The sequence below is a fragment of the Artemia sp. Qi Xiang Cuo genome, unplaced genomic scaffold (genome assembly GCF_049724085.1).
Source record: "Artemia sp. Qi Xiang Cuo unplaced genomic scaffold, ASM4972408v1 HiC_scaffold_3357, whole genome shotgun sequence".
Classification (NCBI taxonomy): domain Eukaryota; kingdom Metazoa; phylum Arthropoda; class Branchiopoda; order Anostraca; family Artemiidae; genus Artemia; species Artemia sp. Qi Xiang Cuo.
The window spans coordinates 86,104-105,544 of NW_028300748.1; the positions used below are offsets into that span (position 1 = coordinate 86,104).

Genomic DNA, 19,441 nt, shown 5'->3' on the forward strand with positions numbered 1-19,441 from the left:
ATATAATAATGCAACATTATATAACATATAAGAATATATGACATTGAAATATAATTTATCGAAATATAATGAATATAATGAAATACATGAAATATGATAAAATATATGAAACATGAAAATATATGGGATACAATGAAATATAACTGTGAAATATTTATGAAATATAAGTGTTTTCATAAGTGGCCATTTTGAGAAGGAACAAAAATAAATATAAGGCCCAAAGTTAATAACTTCTCGTCAAAAGAAAAAAAAAAACTAAACGTTTTGAACAGTTATTGCCACAAAAAAAAGTAGTCTCTTTGTTGGCATGCACACGAAAAAACATTAAAAACGTGGACTACACAGAAACTACTACTACTACTACTAACAACTCACCGCAGCACCAAGCCGCCTGAGGCCAAAACAGCTATGCACGCTCCTCCTCCATCCCAATCTATTCAAAGCCTCCCTTTTTACACCCGCCCACGAAGTTCCCATTTCTTTTAAATCTTTCTTTATGACGTCCTCCCACCCCAGACGAGGACGACCTGCTTTCCGGTTAGCCCTAGACGGTTGGCGAAAAAGGACAATCTTCGGCAATCTGTCATCCTTCATCCGCAAAACGTGCCCTAGCCACCTCAACCTGTCTTTCATTATAGACCTAGAGAGCGGTATTGAACCACATTATTCTTATAGCCTATTGTTTGAAATACGGTCAGTCAGCCGGGTACGCAAAACAATCCTTAAGACATTTCTCTGGAAAACATCTAGCAAATCTTCATCCGTTTTTCGGAGCGCCCATGCTTCAGAGCCATATTTGACCACAGTCATCACTGTAGCTTCTAATATTCTAATCTTGGTTTGCAGACTTATCTTCCTATTCTTCCAAACTTTTTTTAACTGTGAAAAAACACCCTGAGCCTTGGCTAATCTACTTTTAACATCTCACTGCTCCCACCATCTTTACTAATAATACTACCAAGGTAAGTGAAGCTGCCCATCTCATCAATCTTTCCATTACCCAACGTCACCTTTTCATCTTCACTTATTCCTAGCCTTAGTGACTTTGTCTTCTTAACATTAATTTTCAAACCAATTCTAGCACCCTGAACTCGCAAAACCTCTAAAACTTCACTCATTTTGCTCACACTTTCATCTAGGATGCTTAAATCATCAGCATAATCTAAGTCCAGGAGACTTTTTCCTCCCCATTTGGTTCCGTGGTCTCCCATTGCCTTTCCTGTGGTCCTCAAGACAAAGTCCATCAAAATAATCCATATAAAGGGGGATAGAGCACAACCCTGCTTAGCTCCTGATTTAATACACAACAAGCTGCTAACCTCATTTCCTACCTAAACCGCAGCAGTGTTATTCTCGTACATAGCACTAATCACTTTAATGTATTTGTCTGGTATACCATGCAAGGATAAAACCTTTACTAAAGCCCTTCTATCAACAGAATCAAACGCTTGCTCATAATCTATAAATCAGAGGACCAAAGGTGTTTGAAAACTCAAGCACTTCCCAATTATTAGCCCAAGAGTGAAAATTTGGTCGACACATCCTATACCTTTCCTAAAACCACACTGTTCTTCTCTTAAAACTTTGTCTATGGCATCTCTCAGTCTAAAAGTAACATATTACCAAGTAATTTACTGCCTAGAGAGACCAGATTAATGCCTCGATAATTACCATACTCACTTTTATCACCTTTCTTATAAAGTGGTATAATTAAGGTTTTCCTAAAATCGTTAGATAATTCCCCTTTTTCTAAAATCATATTCATAATTTTTAGTAACTTATTTCTAACCTCAGAGCCACCCTATTTAAGAAACGCATTTACCACCCTATCAGCATCTGGAGCCTTGTTATTTTTAATCCTTTTAGTACTGTCGCTAATTCTTCCTCACAAAACAAATATTTCTTCACATCCAAGGTATCAGAAACTTTTTCATTTTCCTCTAAATCTTTTCCTGCAAATCTATCTCGGTTAAGCAAATTCTCAAAATTTTCTGCCCATCTCTCTTTAGTTTTTTCCTGATCTCTAATTGCGGCCCCATTCCTATCTAACTGGGCCAAGTCCGGATTGACTACTCCCTCTCAGTTTGTTAACATGCCAGTACAATATTTTACTATTATGCCGTCTAGCTGTATCTTCCAGATCCTCGGCAATTTTATCTATGGCCTCCACTTCACACCTCCTTAGTTCATATTTTAATGCTTTCTCCACTTTCTTTGCATTCCTTTTGTTTTCATATGATCTATCACTCAGATAGTTCCTGTACAAGTCCTTTCTCCTTTCTATTAAACATAAAGCTTTTTCACTAACATTCTTAGCCGTAGTTCTAGCTTTCTTCCCTAAGACACCTTCAGCAACTTCACAAATTATTTTTCTAAAATTATTCCATCTTCCACATTGGCAAATTTTAAACTCACCAGTTTAATATTCAACGGTTCCTAGAAAATTTTTCTCAAATTTTTATCCTGTAGTCTACCAACACCAAAAATTCCCGGGAGGTAGTTACCCTCCCAAAATTTCAGCTTTAAATTAACCCTTGACACTACTAGATGGTGATCTTTACTTTTAACATCAATAACGGCACTCTATATACCCTAGTATCTTGTGTTGATCCTGCCAGTCTTCGGTTTACTATAACATAATCCATAAGGTTTGCTGTCTTACCATCACGTGAACACCATGTTAACTTATGAGCCATTTCATGACCAAACACCGTATTGGTTATAACTAGATTGTAATACCTACAAAATTGTAAAAGTCTGTATCCATTACTGTTTTCTTTTCTTACACCAAATTTGCATTGGCTAGGATACCATCTATCCCTAATTCTACCGACCTGGGCGTTAAAATCTCCCAGTAAAAACATCATACTTATTCTTGGGACCCTATCTATTTGCTCCTGTAACTGTATGTAAAATTCATCTGATTCTCTAGTATCTCCGTCAGTCGGTTCTACAGGGGCGTATAATACTATAACTGATACCCTGGACTTTTTAGTCATAAAATGAGAAATTAGTATTCTATTATTAATACCTTCCCAGCCTAAACAAGACTTAGCAACCTCCTTGTTCATCATGAGCCCTACTCCCTGTCTATGTACCCCATCCTTCCTGTCTCAGTAAACACATTCTATATCACCTAATTTCATGCTTCTTACCCCTGGGATGGGTTTCTGAAACTCCTACTAATCCATTTCGAATCGTCTGAATTCGTCAGTCAAAATGTCAATACGTTAGTCATTTTTTAACGTCATAACATTCCAAGTTCCAATTTTCATGTTCTTTAAATAATTGAAATTACTTTCGCCTCAGGAAAAGCAATGATCCCGGATACCAGTGCAGGACGGGGATCATATTTCTTCTCAAGTCTACACCGAAGTGCTTAAGCCGGCTTAGAACCGGACAGCAAGTAGTCCATGGGACCTCCATGAATGGAGGCTTTGTGCTATCCTGGGCCCATCTTGGTCACAATATGGTTTTCAGCACTTAGCGATGCTCTTCTATCAACAAGAGTCAAGATCCGGCACAAACAATCTCAAACCTATCACCTCCAACTCATTATACATTCATGCCTACAAATATTATGGTACTACGGGGAGGCAGCCCATAATCGATAGATTAGCTAGGAAGAGGTTATTCAGTCCGAAGACGCCCGTCAAAACATACCAAGCCCAGAAGAATTGTCCATTAGTCAGAATCCCGTGCGAATACTTTGTCGTTTACTAGGCTATAATTTCCTCGAGGGGCGCCACTTCTCAAGTGGGAATAAAGTTGACTGCAAGGCCCCCAGTCTTGCAGGTACCCCGAAAGGGTCGAGGCAGCCCTTTGCAGAGGCAGTTGTCTATAGATCTAGATCTTACGCCCTGCCGCAGTTGTCCTCCTATAGAGGATCCTCCCGCGATGGTGTTCTGAATCACCATGCAATTTAACCCATTACTGGGAGAAGGTTTGAAACTCATAGGACTTGTGGACAAACAAGAGACCCCTTTTGAGTGTACATTTGAGAGGCCTTCTTCCTCCTCCACCTGCATTTATGACCCCGGGCGAGTGTGCCCCAGTTTCTATTATGGACGCCCAGGGACAAGGTCCCCTCTTGGTCCGTGCGTCCTATGGAGGTACCCTACATATCTGTAGGGCGTTCCCCTATCACCACATGGGGACACGCTGAATGGCCTGGGGGAGGCAGAAGTAAAATCGGGGAAAAGCTTAATGTTTTGAGGGATAGGAATGGGCATAAAGCACCTTCCGTTTTGTTTTGACTTTTTGAAGCGTGACATATTTGGTCAGTGAGGGTGTAATTATATTTTTTACGTTCTGACCTAACTATCAACTCAGCTGCTATAACTGATTCTACAATATAGAGCATAACTAGGAAAGAGAAGGGTGAAAATACTGGCCTTGCGCAATCAAAATGCCTTGAAGTGTAGAAAAATAAGCGGTGCTTACGTGTTATAGCGACCATGCTTTGTTCTTGACCTCTAATGATACCGGTTATCTATGTCCATTCGGAGATAATCAAGCGAGATAAAGGGTATCTATGCAGGTATATTTTAATTAAATGTTTAATATATAGAGGTGGTTAGGTATTCAATATGATGCGTTCTGGGCGGCCTGCTTTCCATAATTCTGTTACTAAAGCAATATATTTTCATCATATTTTGGTATATTTTATTATGATTAACCTAGCTTAGCTTCTTTGCTGTGGTCGCTATAACACTTAAGTACCAAATAGGCTAAATCGGGAGTAAAGTAGGGTTTTTCCCAACCTCATTTGTATCGATCCTTTTGATGAGCTTCTTCCTAAAGAACATGAGAAAGGCTAAGGGAGAACGTGGAATAAAATGGGAAAGTAAAAATCTCCTAAACTGAGATTGTGCAGGTAATTTGAGTGCCCTAGATAAAAATGTTAACAGAATGAATGAATTTTTGGAGATTTTGAGAACTCAGGATGCAAGAATAGGTTTGAAATTTTATTTTAAGAAGACTAAGTCACTTACTAAACTGGGAATAAGTCAGGGTGAAAAGGTGATGTAGGGTAACGAGGGTAACGAGAAGATCGATCAAGTGGAGGGCTTCATTTAACTGGAGAGCAATTTCAGTTCCAAAAAGAAGTTTAGAAGAATAGGAAGATAAATATGCCAACTAACAATAGAATAGTGGAATCTAAGGTAATGAGACTGGTCAAGGGGGGGGGGGTCGTAAACCTGGGCGCTTCGGAAGACTGAGATAGATTTGTTAAATGTTTTCCAGAAGAATTATCCAAGGATAGTCTTGGTACTCGGTTTGACCTACTCAAACGAAAAGCTGTAAAAAATTACAGTTCAATCCCGCTTTCCAGGGTTATAAAGAAAGAAAGGTTAAGATAATTAGGCCATATTTACAGATGGGTATTATTTCTCTGACCGCCCGGTCTGGTGAGGACATCGCGGGATTTAGCTCCAGTTGGTTGTCATAGTTTATGCCCAAGAAACTTGAGTTCTCGTTGTTTTTTGATTGCGCATATGGGTTTTTCTGGGCACAGCGTCTTAATACCTCAGCGTTTGAAATACGAGGCCATTGACTGACTCGTAAAATGGCGTTCATGCAACAGCCTTTAAAGACCAAGTTTAGCTTGCGTAGAGCAGAATCGACCGAACAATTACCTCGTAGACCCACATCTTAGTTTTTAAACCTATTTCATGTTTCCTCCAAAGCAACTTCTTGATACTTTCGAATGTAGCCCATACCTTTCCTATTCCTTCTGTAACATGAGCTTTCACACCTCCATTTGGTGTTAGGATATAACCAAAGGGCTGTATCCTTGGTCATTTAACAAGGCAAAGAAAAAAATGGATCTTACATCATCTAGCTGTGTTTTCGTATAAGATTTCTATCCAGAACGGTGAATTTAAGAACTTTCCTCATTTTGAGATATTTAGGGAATTGAAGAATCTTAATTAGAGCGGATCGGCCGTGCCATGTCTAAATGACATAAGATAAAAAAAGAGGTTAAACGTATTCTTTTTTTTCAACAAGGCGTTTCAATACAAACTACTATATACGACTCATTTATTCTTAAATCACCTGAATCCCTGTTCGGTTTTCTCAAAAGAGAAGCCGATACTTTAGTAACCCCTGATATAAACCTAAAACCACCCTCCCAATCACACAATCAAAGACGTCAACAACCCCTTAGGTCTCAAAGGGTATCTGCAAGAAATACAATTGTTAGGATCAGAAATCAGGTGAACTAGTTATCCGGTTTATTTAATAGCTGGTTCGTTTGTTTGAGTGAATGAATTTTTTCTTTTGTTTCTTCGGTTGTTCGTTAGTATATGCCAATGGCAATTCAGAATTTTTGAATTTTGTGCAAATCGCAAATATGGGCGAATGACTCACTTTATGGTTGTTAGCTATTTGATCTTAATTCTTATAATTCTGTCTTTTATTGAATTTTATTTATCTTTTATTTTTTGGCTGGTTACTTCATTGGTTTTTAGTTGGTTTTGTTGAATTTTTGCGTTTGCTTTTTTTTCTTTAGCATTTTCCTTGTTTATATTATTCTGTTTGCACTAAAGAAGAGACGTTCTTTCGGAATATTCGCTTTGAGTGTTTCTTCAGCATTTTCGTTTGGCCCTTAAAACCCCATTTTTGATCATTTTCTTTCTCCATGCTTACACTTACTCATCCAACGACTTCGTTAAGTTAAGTATAAATCAAGCGCTTTGACACCACACTCAGAAAACTCAAAATTAAGTCTTACGAAATTACTTCTATTAGCTATATGGCTCTATAGCTCTATGGCTATACTCTAATAAGTTCGTTGAATCTCAACCAAACCGAAATAAGATTTATACTTTACTACTTTACGAAATCACACTTACACTTAATCATCCAACGATTTTGTAAAGTTAAGAGTAAATCAAGCGTTTTGCCAACAAACTCAGAAAACTCAAAATTAAGTCTTACGAAATTATTTATTAGCTCTATGGCTCTATAGCTCTATGGCTATACTTTGGTAAATTCGTTGAATCTCAACCAAATAGAAATACAATTTTACACTTTACATATTCACGCTTACAATTACACATCCAACGATTTCGTAAGGTTAAGAGTAAATCCAGCGTTTTACCACCAAAACTCTGAAAACTCAAAATTATTTTCCGAGTCTTACGAAAGTATTTCTATTAGCTATATGGCTTTATAGCCCTATGGCTACACTCTAATAAGTTTTAATAACCAAATTAAAATAAGATTTTATACGTTACTACCTTACGAAATCACGCTTACACTTACACATCCAACAATTTCGTGAAGTTAAGAGTAAATCAAACGATTTGTCACCAAAAATTTGAAAACTCAAGACTATTTTCTGAGACTTACAAAATTATTCCTAATAGCTCTACAGCTCTTTAGCTCTATGGTCTAATGGCTATACTCTGATAAATTCGTTGAATCTCAAGTAAAACTTACCACATAATGTAACCACACTTAAAATTTAGGAGATAACACTTGATACCTTTTTATATCTCCAAAATCTCTAGAAAACTCCATCTTTTTCTTAGCAAATCTGCATTTATCAGCCAGTTTTAATTCTTTACTAAGAAGTGCCAGAGTGAAAGCTGCTTGTACTCCCTTGATGTCGATAGGCTGTCTTTGATGACAAAAATCTATCAGATGTTGATAGACCCAAGAGTTGGACTTATCCTTCTTTAACGCAGTTCTGAGAACCTGAAGGGCTTTCTCATGCTTCTGAAGTATCTATAAAAGGACGAACAGTAATAGCTCAATAGGAAACTACCTAACTATACACTTGAGCTTAATTATATTAATAAACACAGAAAATAAAACTGTCAGTTTTATTTAAGGAACTATTAAGAGATAAAGACACTTGTTGCAAATTTAAGATTATTGTTTGCTTTACCAACTTATTATTGGCGCCAAGTTTTTCTCTCATGATACGCATGAGGGCAGTGAAGTCTCTTGGAATAGAATCTGCTCGAGTTCCATAACTTGCTATTTGTCTATGATTAAGAGTAATGGCACCGCAATAGAGGTAAGACGTAACCAAGATTAGCACAAAAAATACTACCAATACCATCTACTGAATGTCTTTTTTGTATCTATTTGGGCGCAGCGAATTTAAAATGAAGTTCATTAGCTTTCCGATTACTTTTTAATTTACCTAAAAATCATTAAAGAAAAACTATTACTATTAATAATTACTAACTGTAGCAACTAGCCCCCTGAGGCTGACACAACTACACACGCTCCTCCTCCGTCCTAATCTATTGAAATCCCCCCTCTTTACACCCTCCCAAGAAGTTACTCGGATCTGATTTTCATTTGGCCGTCGGGGATGATCTTTGGCAATCTGTTATCCTTCATCCGCAGAAGTGTCCCAGCCATATCAACCTTCCTCTCATTACAGTACTAGAAATCAGAATTGAACCACATTTTTCACACAGCTTAGTGTTTGAGATATGGTCAGTCTGTCGGGTACTCAAAACAATCTACAGTTTGTTTCTCTAAAAGACATTAAGCAAATCCATGTTTCGGAGCACCCTCCATGCTCCGGAGCACCTCCATTAATCCTCCTCCATGTTTCGGAACACCCAAGGAGCGAAATAATAAAAGCATTGGTCAATAGCACAGGCCAATTATTAAGAGCGCTCAATATCCATATCAATAGACGAGGTTGCCAAGACTTCAGCGTCAAGACGTGACCTAAATCAGCAGCCATGGGCACCGATAAGCTGATTTTTTTTTTTTTTTGGGGGGGGGGGGTGTTCTTACCTGGTCTAGTCGGCACTTCCAATTCTTTATATTATAAATAAAAAAAATATAAGGCAGCATCATTCATTCAGGGGGGCTGGCGTCCCCCTGCCTCCCCTTATGGGCGCCCATGTCAGCAACAACAGCAAAGTACAGATCCTACTTATTACCAGTGACTTATTTCTTGACATGATCAGATTACACAAAGAGTAAATCTGCACTTTACTAGGGTTCTTATTATTTACAAGTCCTCGGTTTGGTATTTGGCTCGGTTTGGCATTTCTGGTTTGGTAACCTGGCTTGATTAAGCAACGATTTAATAGCCATTGAGAATATTAACCAAAAGAAATTAAAATCTCCGTGGTTCACATTAATTAATTCACAATAAAATTTATTTGTGACAAAATTTAATTATATTTGAAGCTAGAAACAAGTATCTAGCAATAAACCGCTGACTCGATTGAATACACGATGGCCTCCCTAGACGCATACTACTTAGTGAGATGATCTGCAATAATCCCTGTAAAGAGATCTTTTCAGTCTTTTCCTTTAATTAGCTCAGAAAAATTTCTTGCGACAGGACTATTGGTAAGTTAAAACATAAAAATAATAAACGCTGACTTTGCTTTAATCAACAGTTGAAATTGAATTCAAAGGATTGAAGTTTAAAATTATAAAAGACTCGGAACAAAGATATTGGTATTCATATAGCTAAGGAAAAGTGAAGATCATGTTGAAAAACTCCCAATTCCGATGGAGGATGCGTTAACAAATTTTCAGGATTTTTCCTATCCGTAATATTTAGCTGATTTTACGGAGACCTGACACTTAAACCACCAGCAAGAAAAACGGATTCAAGCGTTCAAAAATACCAGTCTTAGGAGAATACTGAATATTCACGTGACTTACAAAATGGGATATGCAAAGAGATAACCGTTTGTGACAATCGTCATCGGGTGCAAAGATGGAAGTTCTAAGAGCATGTCATGTATGAGTGATCTAAGGCAATCGTCATCGGGTGCAATCGTCATCGGGTGCAAAGGGCAATCGTCATCGGGTGCAATCGTCATCGGGTGCACAATCGTCATCGGGTGCAAAGATGGAAGTACTAAGAGCATGTCATGTATGAGTGATCTAAGGCAATCGTCATCGGGTGCAATCGTCATCGGGTATAAAGAGCAATCGTCATCGGGTGCAATCGTCATCGGGTGCACAATCGTCATCGGGTGCAAAGATGGAAGTACTAAGAGCATGTCATGTATGAGTGATCTAAGGCTTCCGAGCGCTGTTCTTCACTGGCATCCTCCCATCACCCGTCAAGTAGGTAGACCCACGGCGCAACTATCAGGAAGACCTCTGTAGCCTTAATATCAACATCTAACCAGGGAAAGACGCCATGGCTGCAGTAAACTTCAGGGATTACAGTTGGCTCTTCCTAAATGCTCTTACCGTAACCATAATGTAAGGGAAGGATAGAGAAAATATTTTAAGTTGCGCTGTTACCTGAAGCTTTGTTATTCTGGTTTATAGATCCTAGCAGATCGCCACGAGATAAGAAAGACGATAGAGAGAGAGAAAGAGATATAGAGGGGGAAGGGAGAACTCATAGTAAATATTCAGGACATTCAGCTTGTCAATCGGGTTTTAAACTAAGGTCCATCAAGACTGATTAACATTTTTGAAAAGCTTTGTGTAAACTATCTACTTGTAAAGTTTTTATAAACTACCGTTTCAAACTCGATCTTAGTTGTTTATATTATATCAAATATCCTGTGGAAGAGTATGTGCAAATTTGGAAACAAGAGTAAACTCCAGAAATCTAAACAGAAAACGGAAACAGGAACTTCTTTGGGAAGATCCAAAAATTCAAATTTACAATTTATCTTTAACAGACAGATAGAAAGGATTCACTGCAGAATGTGTTAGAGGTTATTATTTGGTGAGAAAAAAAAAAAACTGTTTTCCTACTTTAGTAATTAAGACAGATAAGCACTTGAATAAGGCCTTGATCCTACCCACCCACAGATCCTATTATATAGGACAAACCGTACAACCAAACAAAATGAACCAAAAAGAACCGAGAGTTCTTAATAGAAAACTAGAAACAAAAACCAACAACTAAAAATCCAGTTTCAAGTAAGAAAAAAAAAAAATTAAATTTGAGTATTTCACCTTGTATAAATAGCGGGAATATTTAATGGACAACCATGATCCCATCTCTTTACTTATTTTCCAGGTATGTGGTAGATGGTACTCATAGAGCTGAATAACTCGCTCATGATTTCGGCAACGGATTTCTAGTTCAATCAGTTGACATCTTGCTTCCAAAAGACTTGGATATTGCTCAATTACTTGTTCAATTAGAGTCCGAGCCCAATCCATATTACCTATGTCAAACGACGAGGTTAGCAAATTATTTAGATGCAAAATAAATGAGGTATACAAAAACAAGTATCAGCCACAACAAAAATAAATGCACTCTCAGTAATTTGACTTGAGAAAAAATCCAACACCATACCATCTTAGACCATAATCACAACTACTACTACTACTACTACTACAAACAAGGAAGAGCAGCACCAAACCGTCCGAGCCCAAAATACCTGTGCACGCGCCTCCTCCACCCAAACCGGTCCAAATAGTTACTCGTTGCCGCTCCCATGTAGCTCTAATTTTCTTTAATTCCTTTTTTAAGACCTCTTTCCACTCTATAGGGGCACGACCTGTTTTTAGTTTGGCTCAATATAGATGGCCAGCCCAAAATCTGCTATCCTCTAGCTGTAAAACATGGTCTAGTTATCATAACCTTTCTTTCATTATAGCCCTAGAAAGGGATATTTGATTGCGTTTTCTGTAGAGCTTACCATTGCAGCTACAGCTAGTCAGACGAGAGCCAAAAAGTAACCTTACCCAATTCCTTTGAATAAAATTTACCAAATATTCCTCAGCCTTTTCAAGCACTGACATTTATGGGCCAAACGTGACTACTGTCACAACTGTACCTTCCAATATTATAATCCTTGAATATTCCACTTTCAATATCTTCATCAGACATACCATTCTTACTAAGAATTAATTAAAAAAAAACTTTCCGAAAAAATGAGTTTTTCAAAGAAAAGTAAAGGCCATTTTAAACTTAAGCTCAGCAGATACAAATACCTTTTAAAATTCAAATTCAAAACGGCCAGAAATTACTATTAAAGAATAAACGAAACCCAAACCGAACAAAAATTAAATAAACAATCATAGCAAAAACATAAAAAAAGCATTAAAATAAATAAGTTTACAGGCAACTAGGCTAGTAATGATTATACTGGGCGTTACAGTTGAGCTATGGACGAAAAAAATATTTTCCTATTGAAGCTTAGATAGTAACTAAATCTAGCCAACGGTCAATAAACAGTTAGTACGCTCACCCACGCATGTGGTATTCATGTAAATTAATAAATAAATATTAAAACGAATGAAACTTAAATTGAATATGCAAATCAAGCTTGAAACAAAAAACCACAAACAAGAGTTTGGGTATGAACTAATTCTCTCACTGTAAAAATCTAAAACCTACTGCGTCATTGGCACTTTACTGAAAATCAATTTTGTGACAAATATTTTCTTTTGTACTTATGTCTGAATATAAACATTAAAATTATAGTAACATTTTGAACTGACGAGCTTTTAGTAATTAATATCGTTATACATCAAATATTCAGTTTAATTTATTAGCTCTTTTTAACGTTGTCAAAGACCAGTATAGTTTCCCTAAAAACAAGTGTTTGAATACTGCCTCCTTTCCTAACTGTAACTAAAAAAAAAGCCTACTGCGTCATTGGCGCTTAACTGAAAACAGATTATACAACAAATTCTTTCTTTTCCAGTTCTTACAGCATTGAAAATAAAAATAGTTACAGCGAAATAAATTCTTGAACTGATGGATCTTTCAACAATTAATATAATTATACATCAAATATTCAAGTTGATGTTGTTAATACTTTTCAAGACTGTTCAAGACGAATATAGTTTTCATTAAAGCGCCAATGACGCATTAGGTTTTAGACTTTTACAGTGAGAGAAGGAGTTCATACCCAAACTCTTGTTTGTGGTGATTTTTGTTTGTTTCAAGCTTGATTTGCATACTCAAGTTAAGTTTCACTCGTTTTAAGATTTATTTATTAATTTACATTGATATCTATTGTATGTTTGTTCGCATTGATTGTTTATTTAATTTCTGTTCGTTTTAAGTTTCATTTGTACTTCAATAGGAAAATATTTTTTTCGTCTTAATCTTGATTTTTACACCAAATCTAAACATTATACACTTTAAGATCTGTTAATTCATTTAAATTCTTATTTGGTGCACGTTTTTGCTATCACTGTTTGCTTGACTTCTTTCATTTTTGGGCTTTATTTATTCTGTAATAGTAATTTTTGGACGGTTTGAATTTGAATTTTGAATTGTGATTGCATCTGTTGAGCTTAAGTTTAAAATAGTCTTTACTTCTCGTTGAAAAACTTATTTTTCATAAAGTTTTTTTTTTTAATTAATTTTTGTTCGTTTTTTTTTTCAAAAAATTTCATGTTTTTCAAACTTCCTTGTTTCAAAATCAAAATTGAAAAAAAGAAAAATCAAATATTCATCAAATTATCGAAACTGATATCAAAGTAACAATATCAAAGTGAAAAAATAGGTTTGTGTCAACCTCGGAGTTTTTATTATCTGATGTTTGAACTATTTTTATCAAAATTACTATCTCAAAATTTTTATTGGATGGGTTTGCGGAAAACGGGCGTGGGGGGACTAGATTAAGCTTCGGTCTCTTTTGACTCCTTAAAAGTGAACTATAACTTTCTACTTTCAATCAAATGAGCCCTCTCTGAAGTTTATACAAGTATCCCTTCTATAAAAACCATATAAATCCCCAGAGTATAACTTACAACGTCTGTCCCTGGGCCCTGGGGGGTTGTGTCCACCCTGGAGTTTTAATATCTGATGGTTGAAGTATTTTTAACAAAATGATCACCTGAAATTTTTATCGGATGGGTTTATCCATCCGATACGCCCAAAACCGTGGATGGCGAGAGGGGCTAGTTACCCTCCGATCTTTTTCATTCTGAGAAAATGAACTACAACTTTTAATTTCCATTCAAATGAACCCTCTCTGAAGTTTATACGAGTATAATTTCCATAAGAACCATATAGACCCCCAGAGAAATACTTACAACGCCTGCCCCGGCCCAGGGGGGGGGGGGGTTGTGTCGACACGGGATTTTTTCGTAAATGACCTTTTAAATATTTTTAACGAAATTAACGAACGTAAAGCAGTTTTGTTGTAAGATATTTGAACTATTTTTAACAAAATGGTTTCCTCAAATTTTTTATCAGATGTATTTGGGGGAAAAGGGCTTGGGGGGCCAGTTGCCCTCTGATCACTTCTGACTCTTAAAAAGGGCTGGATTCCAATATCCAATTTTCAATATCTAATCAACTGAACCCTCTCGGAAGTGTATATAAGCATCCCGTTCCGATGAACCCGATAGACCCAAACAGAGACACGCCCCTATCGGCCCCCAGGTCCTGGGGGGCTGTGAAGACCTTCGATAGTTTTCTATCTAACTGGTGAGAAATTTTTAACTTAATGCCTGCCTTACATATTGTCTGGGATGCATTTGGGGGAAAAGGGACGTGGGGGGCTAGTTGCCCACCAATATCTTTTGACTCGAAAAAATTTAACTAGAGCTTTCAATTTCCAATCAAATGAGCCATCTCTGAATTTTTTACGGGCATCCCTTCAATAAGAACCATATATTCCCCAAGAGCCGAACTTACAACACCTGCCCTCGGGCCCTGGGCAGCTGTGTTGACCCCTGAGGTTTCGTTATATGGTCTTTGAACTATTTTTAAAAAAAAGCTATCTCAAAATTCTTATGGGATAGGTTCGAGGAAAAGAGGGTGAGGAGGGGGGGGCCTAGGTGTTCTCCAATCTCTTTTCACTCTTAGAAAGTGAACTAGAACTTTCAATTTCCAATCAACTGATACCTCTTTGAAGTTAATACGAGCATCTCTTCCATAAGACCCATATATGACCAAAGGGCATAACTTATAACGCCTGTCCCCTGGCCCTGGTGGGTTGTGTCAACACCGGACTTTTTGTTATATGATCTTTGAACTATTTTTAACAAAATAGCTATCTTAAATTTTTTATTGGATGCGTTTGGGAAAATATGGTTTTGGGGGGGGGGGGGTGGAAGCTGGTTACGCTTCAATATCTTTTGACACTTACAAAGTGAACTAGAACTTTCAATTCCCAATTAAATGAGCCCTCTTTTAAGTTTATAAGACAATGTAGTCTATATAAAACATTATATGCCCCAGGTCATAACTTACAACTCTTGCCCTGAGGGCTGTGGGAGAGTTGTCATCCTCAAAGACCTAATTTCTAGAACTTAAAACTACGTTTAATAAAATGGCTGTCTCAAATGGCTGTCTAGTTGCCCTCCTATCACTTTCGACTGAATTTTCCCATTAATTTTATTTCGGTGATGAGATTATACAAAAGCGTCCCCATAAAAATCCAAAGAAGAAGAAGAAGAAAGATAAATCCAGCTGAAATTAGAGATTCAAACCATTTGGTATCCTTCAAGGCTGTAGCGAGGAGATTCTTCCTTGCAAAAGAGTGATAATGATGCTTATAATGATGCTTTTATCTGTATTTTGTATATTTGCTTATACGTGTATGTTTTGTATGCGTATTTGTATGGATTTTGTTTGTATATTGTACATTTTGCAAGCTTTATGTGTACTTGATTTTTGTTTACATTTTATATTTTATGGTCGAGTTTTGAGAAAGGATAAAAAGTTTCGTGTAAGTGAAATGTTTGTAGCTCATGTATCAGTAGCATATTTGAATAGTGTTATGGAAATTTTTTGAACAGAGAAGACTTCCACTCACTATTAACAAACCCTTAAAGCTATCTTGATAGGTGCTGAATTTTTTTTTGGAAATTTCTGTAAGAAAAATCAATCTGTATAATCTATCCCTAAATTTATCAACAAATTTATCGTAGTAAGTTTTGGTTTTACTGCATACAATTTTTTCATTAGTCTACAGTAGTTCTGTTTTTCTTTTTTATCCAAGTTATTTTTACGCAATAAATTGCGTAATAAATTGCATCTATTACTTTTAATAATAAAACTATTCAACTACCGACTCTTCTGGTAATACGAGACGAAAACAAAAAGATAAGTGTTTTATGCTTAGCTAGGCGCAACTAAAAAGGAAAATGTAGCAGAGTACCTTGACTTTCTTCAAATAACGACCACAAAAGCCTCAGCCTAGGTTTTTTGAGACAGTGAATCAAACATCCCCGTCGGTATACATTTCTTACTGATTCCGCAGTAACAAAATACATGTCCAGGCTTTCATTTACTACTTTTGTGTTTTCTTCTAATTCTTCTGCAAGACCGGACATCGTACCTATTTCCATTGTTTGCTGTTGATTTACAATGTCCACAATTTCTCTCGGCATATCTATGGTCACTTCCATTCTCTCCTTTTCTCGTTTTCTTTGGTTCTCCTTTCCTAAGTCACTCTCTTTTATTAAGAATTCTTGCATTTCCTCAGATATTATATCTGATTTATTTGTGCCGAATTTGGTAGAATTTACCACCGTCCTTCTTGTGCTATTATTATTTTCTTGAACTCTTATAGTTCGGGCTTGTGCGCTCTGATCAACTCCACCTCCATCATTTTCTACCTCTATCATTTGAACTGTAAGATCATTGGAAACATCTTCATTTAAATTTATCACAATTAGTTCCTCCGAGGGTTGTCCCGCTTTCCCAGCGCAAACACCGTCTTCTCCCTTTTTTTCTTTTGACAAGTCTCTTTGTTCTTGCACTTGTTCAATGGAAACTGATCTAGTTTTTCTTATATTATCTTTCCTACATGTTCCGGATGTTTCTGTCATTCTTTCCTTTTCAGGTTCAGCTTCTTGAACAGGGTTTTTCCCGATCCATTTTTCAACGAAATTGGCGTATTTGGACCAAAGTTCTTCATAGTTGGCGCATGCAATTAAACACCTTTCGAACAGGATTATAATTTTTGAATAATTGCCTCGTGATATTTCAAAATCTAGATATTCCTGCCAATTTTTTAGTTGTTTCTTATCTAGAGGCTTGACATGGAAGTATGGTCTTCTTATCTATAAGAAAATACAGCATATTAAGCGCTTTACAGAGAGAGAGAGAGAGAGAGAGAGAGAGGGAGAGAGAGAGAGAGAGAGAGAGAGATAGAGAGAGAGAAAGAGAGAGAGAGAGACACACAGACAGAGACACACACAGATACAGAAACAGAGAGAAAGACAGAGAGAGAGAGAGAGAGAGAGAGAGAGAGAGAGAGAGAGAGAGAGAGAGAGAGAGAGAGAGAGAGAGAGAGAGAGAGAGAGAGAGAGAGAGAGAGAGAGAGAGAGAGAGAGAGAGAGAGAGAGAGAGAGAGAGAGAGAGAGAGAGAGAGAGAGAGAGAGAGAGAGAGAGAGAGAGAGAGAGAGAGAGAGAGAGAGAGAGAGAGAGAGAGAGAGAGAGAGAGAGAGAGAGAGAGAGAGAGAGAGAGAGAGAGAGAGAGAGAGAGAGAGAGAGAGAGAGAGAGAGAGAGAGAGAGAGAGAGAGAGAGAGAGAGAGAGAGAGAGAGAGAGAGAGAGAGAGAGAGAGAGAGAGAGAGATAGAGAGAGAGAGAGAGAGAGAGAGAGAGAGAGAGAGAGAGAGAGAGAGAGAGAGAGAGAGAGAGAGAGAGAGAGAGAGAGATAGAGACACAGAATTAGAAATAGAGGCACAGACACAGACAGAGACACAGAGAAAGATAGAGTGACAGATAGAGAGAAAGAGAGAGAGAGACAGAGAGACAGAGAGAGAGAGAGAGAGAGAGAGAGAGAGAGAGAGAGAGAGAGAGAGAGAGAGAGAGAGAGAGAGAGAGAGAGAGAGAGAGAGAGAGAGAGAGAGAGAGAGAGAGAGAGAGAGAGAGAGAGAGAGAGAGAGAGAGAGAGAGAGAGAGAGAGAGAGAGAGAGAGAGAGAGAGAGAGAGAGAGAGAGAGAGAGAGAGAGACTTAGTAGACAAAAGGTTTTATTGTTTTCAACCTTATTTTTTCCAGAAATACAATAAGCACATTTTTTTCAAATGAAATTTCCCTCGGAGGCTTCAACGGTGAGTATTGGGCGAGGGGGGGGGGGAGAATATATTGTACGTGTGTAAATAACTATATGTTTTTATAGAGCTCGGATAAGAGATCTGAATAAATAACAAAATATTCAAAGCCGACACCTACTCTCCAAGAAATCTTAGAAAAACCATTTAGCATCCTCGCATTTTGTGATGGAGATATATGTCAATTTTAATTAAAGTTGCATCATCAGAAAGTAGGATTTTTTTCTATTCAGTAGAATTTGCTTTTTAAAGTCCAGGAAAGAGCAGTCTCTAAAAACTTCCTCGCATACCTGCTAGGAAAACACTAAAAATCAGCCTGAAAGAATTATCATTTGGAAAAAATTGACCGCTTTGGGAGTTCATCGTAGTGCCACCCTTTCGACTGACAAGCTCATCGACAAAACGTACGTACAAACTCGCTATCTTTTCAGTCAAACTTCCAAGTCATGCCACAAATTCTAGACAGTTCTCAATGATGGCTAGTCCCTTGGGAAAATTCGCTAACGGACCCTTTGTTTCTGTGACGGTCAGCCGACGCTGAAGCTGCAAAAATAATTTTGAGCTTCCGCATCGCCTTAAATCAATGAGTGTTTCAAGGAAAAAAGGCGTATTATCCTACGTCACAAAACTTTACCAGCAAAAAGTCTCTATCTTACTTTATCCTCATATTTCCAGATGGTATCTACTTCTTTTCCCGTTTCTTTGTGAGTAGGTATTATATCAGCTACTATTTTTTCTTTCATAGTCGTACAAAGTTTACTCTCAGGTCGGCTCACTTTTCTTTTGATTTGCGTAGGATCTCTATCATCACGTGGCAACTTAAAGGTTTCTTTATATGGTATTCCAATAGTCTTACTGGCAATTTCTCGACGTTTTTCGTACTCTTTCTGTCCAAGAATGTCAATTGGATGATGATCACGGACATGTGCTACAAAGCTGCAAAAAAAGTAAATGAATAATAAGATAACATAAAGACAATTAGTATTGCCATTCGTATTTTAGTTACTATTTAGTAACTAAACTAGTAACTATTTAGTCAGTAAACTAGTCTGGTGTGCTATAGCACTTCGTTAATCTTCATTCAGCCAAAACATTTATTGACCGGATTAGAGATTGGAGTTGAAGTTTGACTTGTGAGAATACAGTCGGGCCCAAATCCATCTGTTTTATATCATTTTTATAATTTTTCAAGAGAGGGGAAATAGGAACTAGAAGGCATTTGCGGGTTTTTATCTAAAAAAATTTAAATAACGGAAAACACTCAAAAATTAAAGTTTGGGTTTGAATACTAACATGTTTGTCTTAAAATAGTAAGAACATCGAAATAAAAATATTTCTGCCTCCTAGCTCCATCTTTAAAGTAGTAAGAACATCAAAATGAAAATATTTCTGCCTCCTAGCCCCATCTTTAAAGTAGTAAGAACATCAAAATGAAAATATTTCTGCCTCCTAGCTCCATCTTTAAAATAGTAAGAACATCAAAATGAAAATATTTC

The 19,441-nt window shown here is 37.1% G+C and overlaps 1 protein-coding gene across 1 annotated transcript in view; it reads right to left on the bottom strand.

The window, feature by feature from the left end:
- LOC148938401 (uncharacterized) overlaps positions 1-19,441 on the bottom strand; it is a gene marked incomplete at both ends in the record, with an annotated part of 116,538 nt that overhangs the window by 75,811 nt on the left and 21,286 nt on the right. The window contains 4 exons of the mRNA XM_089107823.1: positions 7,496-7,737; positions 10,924-11,138; positions 16,044-16,950; positions 18,602-18,881. Coding sequence (XP_088963949.1) covers positions 7,496-7,737; positions 10,924-11,138; positions 16,044-16,950; positions 18,602-18,881 — 1,644 coding nt within the window. The remainder of the gene's footprint in view (positions 1-7,495; positions 7,738-10,923; positions 11,139-16,043; positions 16,951-18,601; positions 18,882-19,441) is intronic.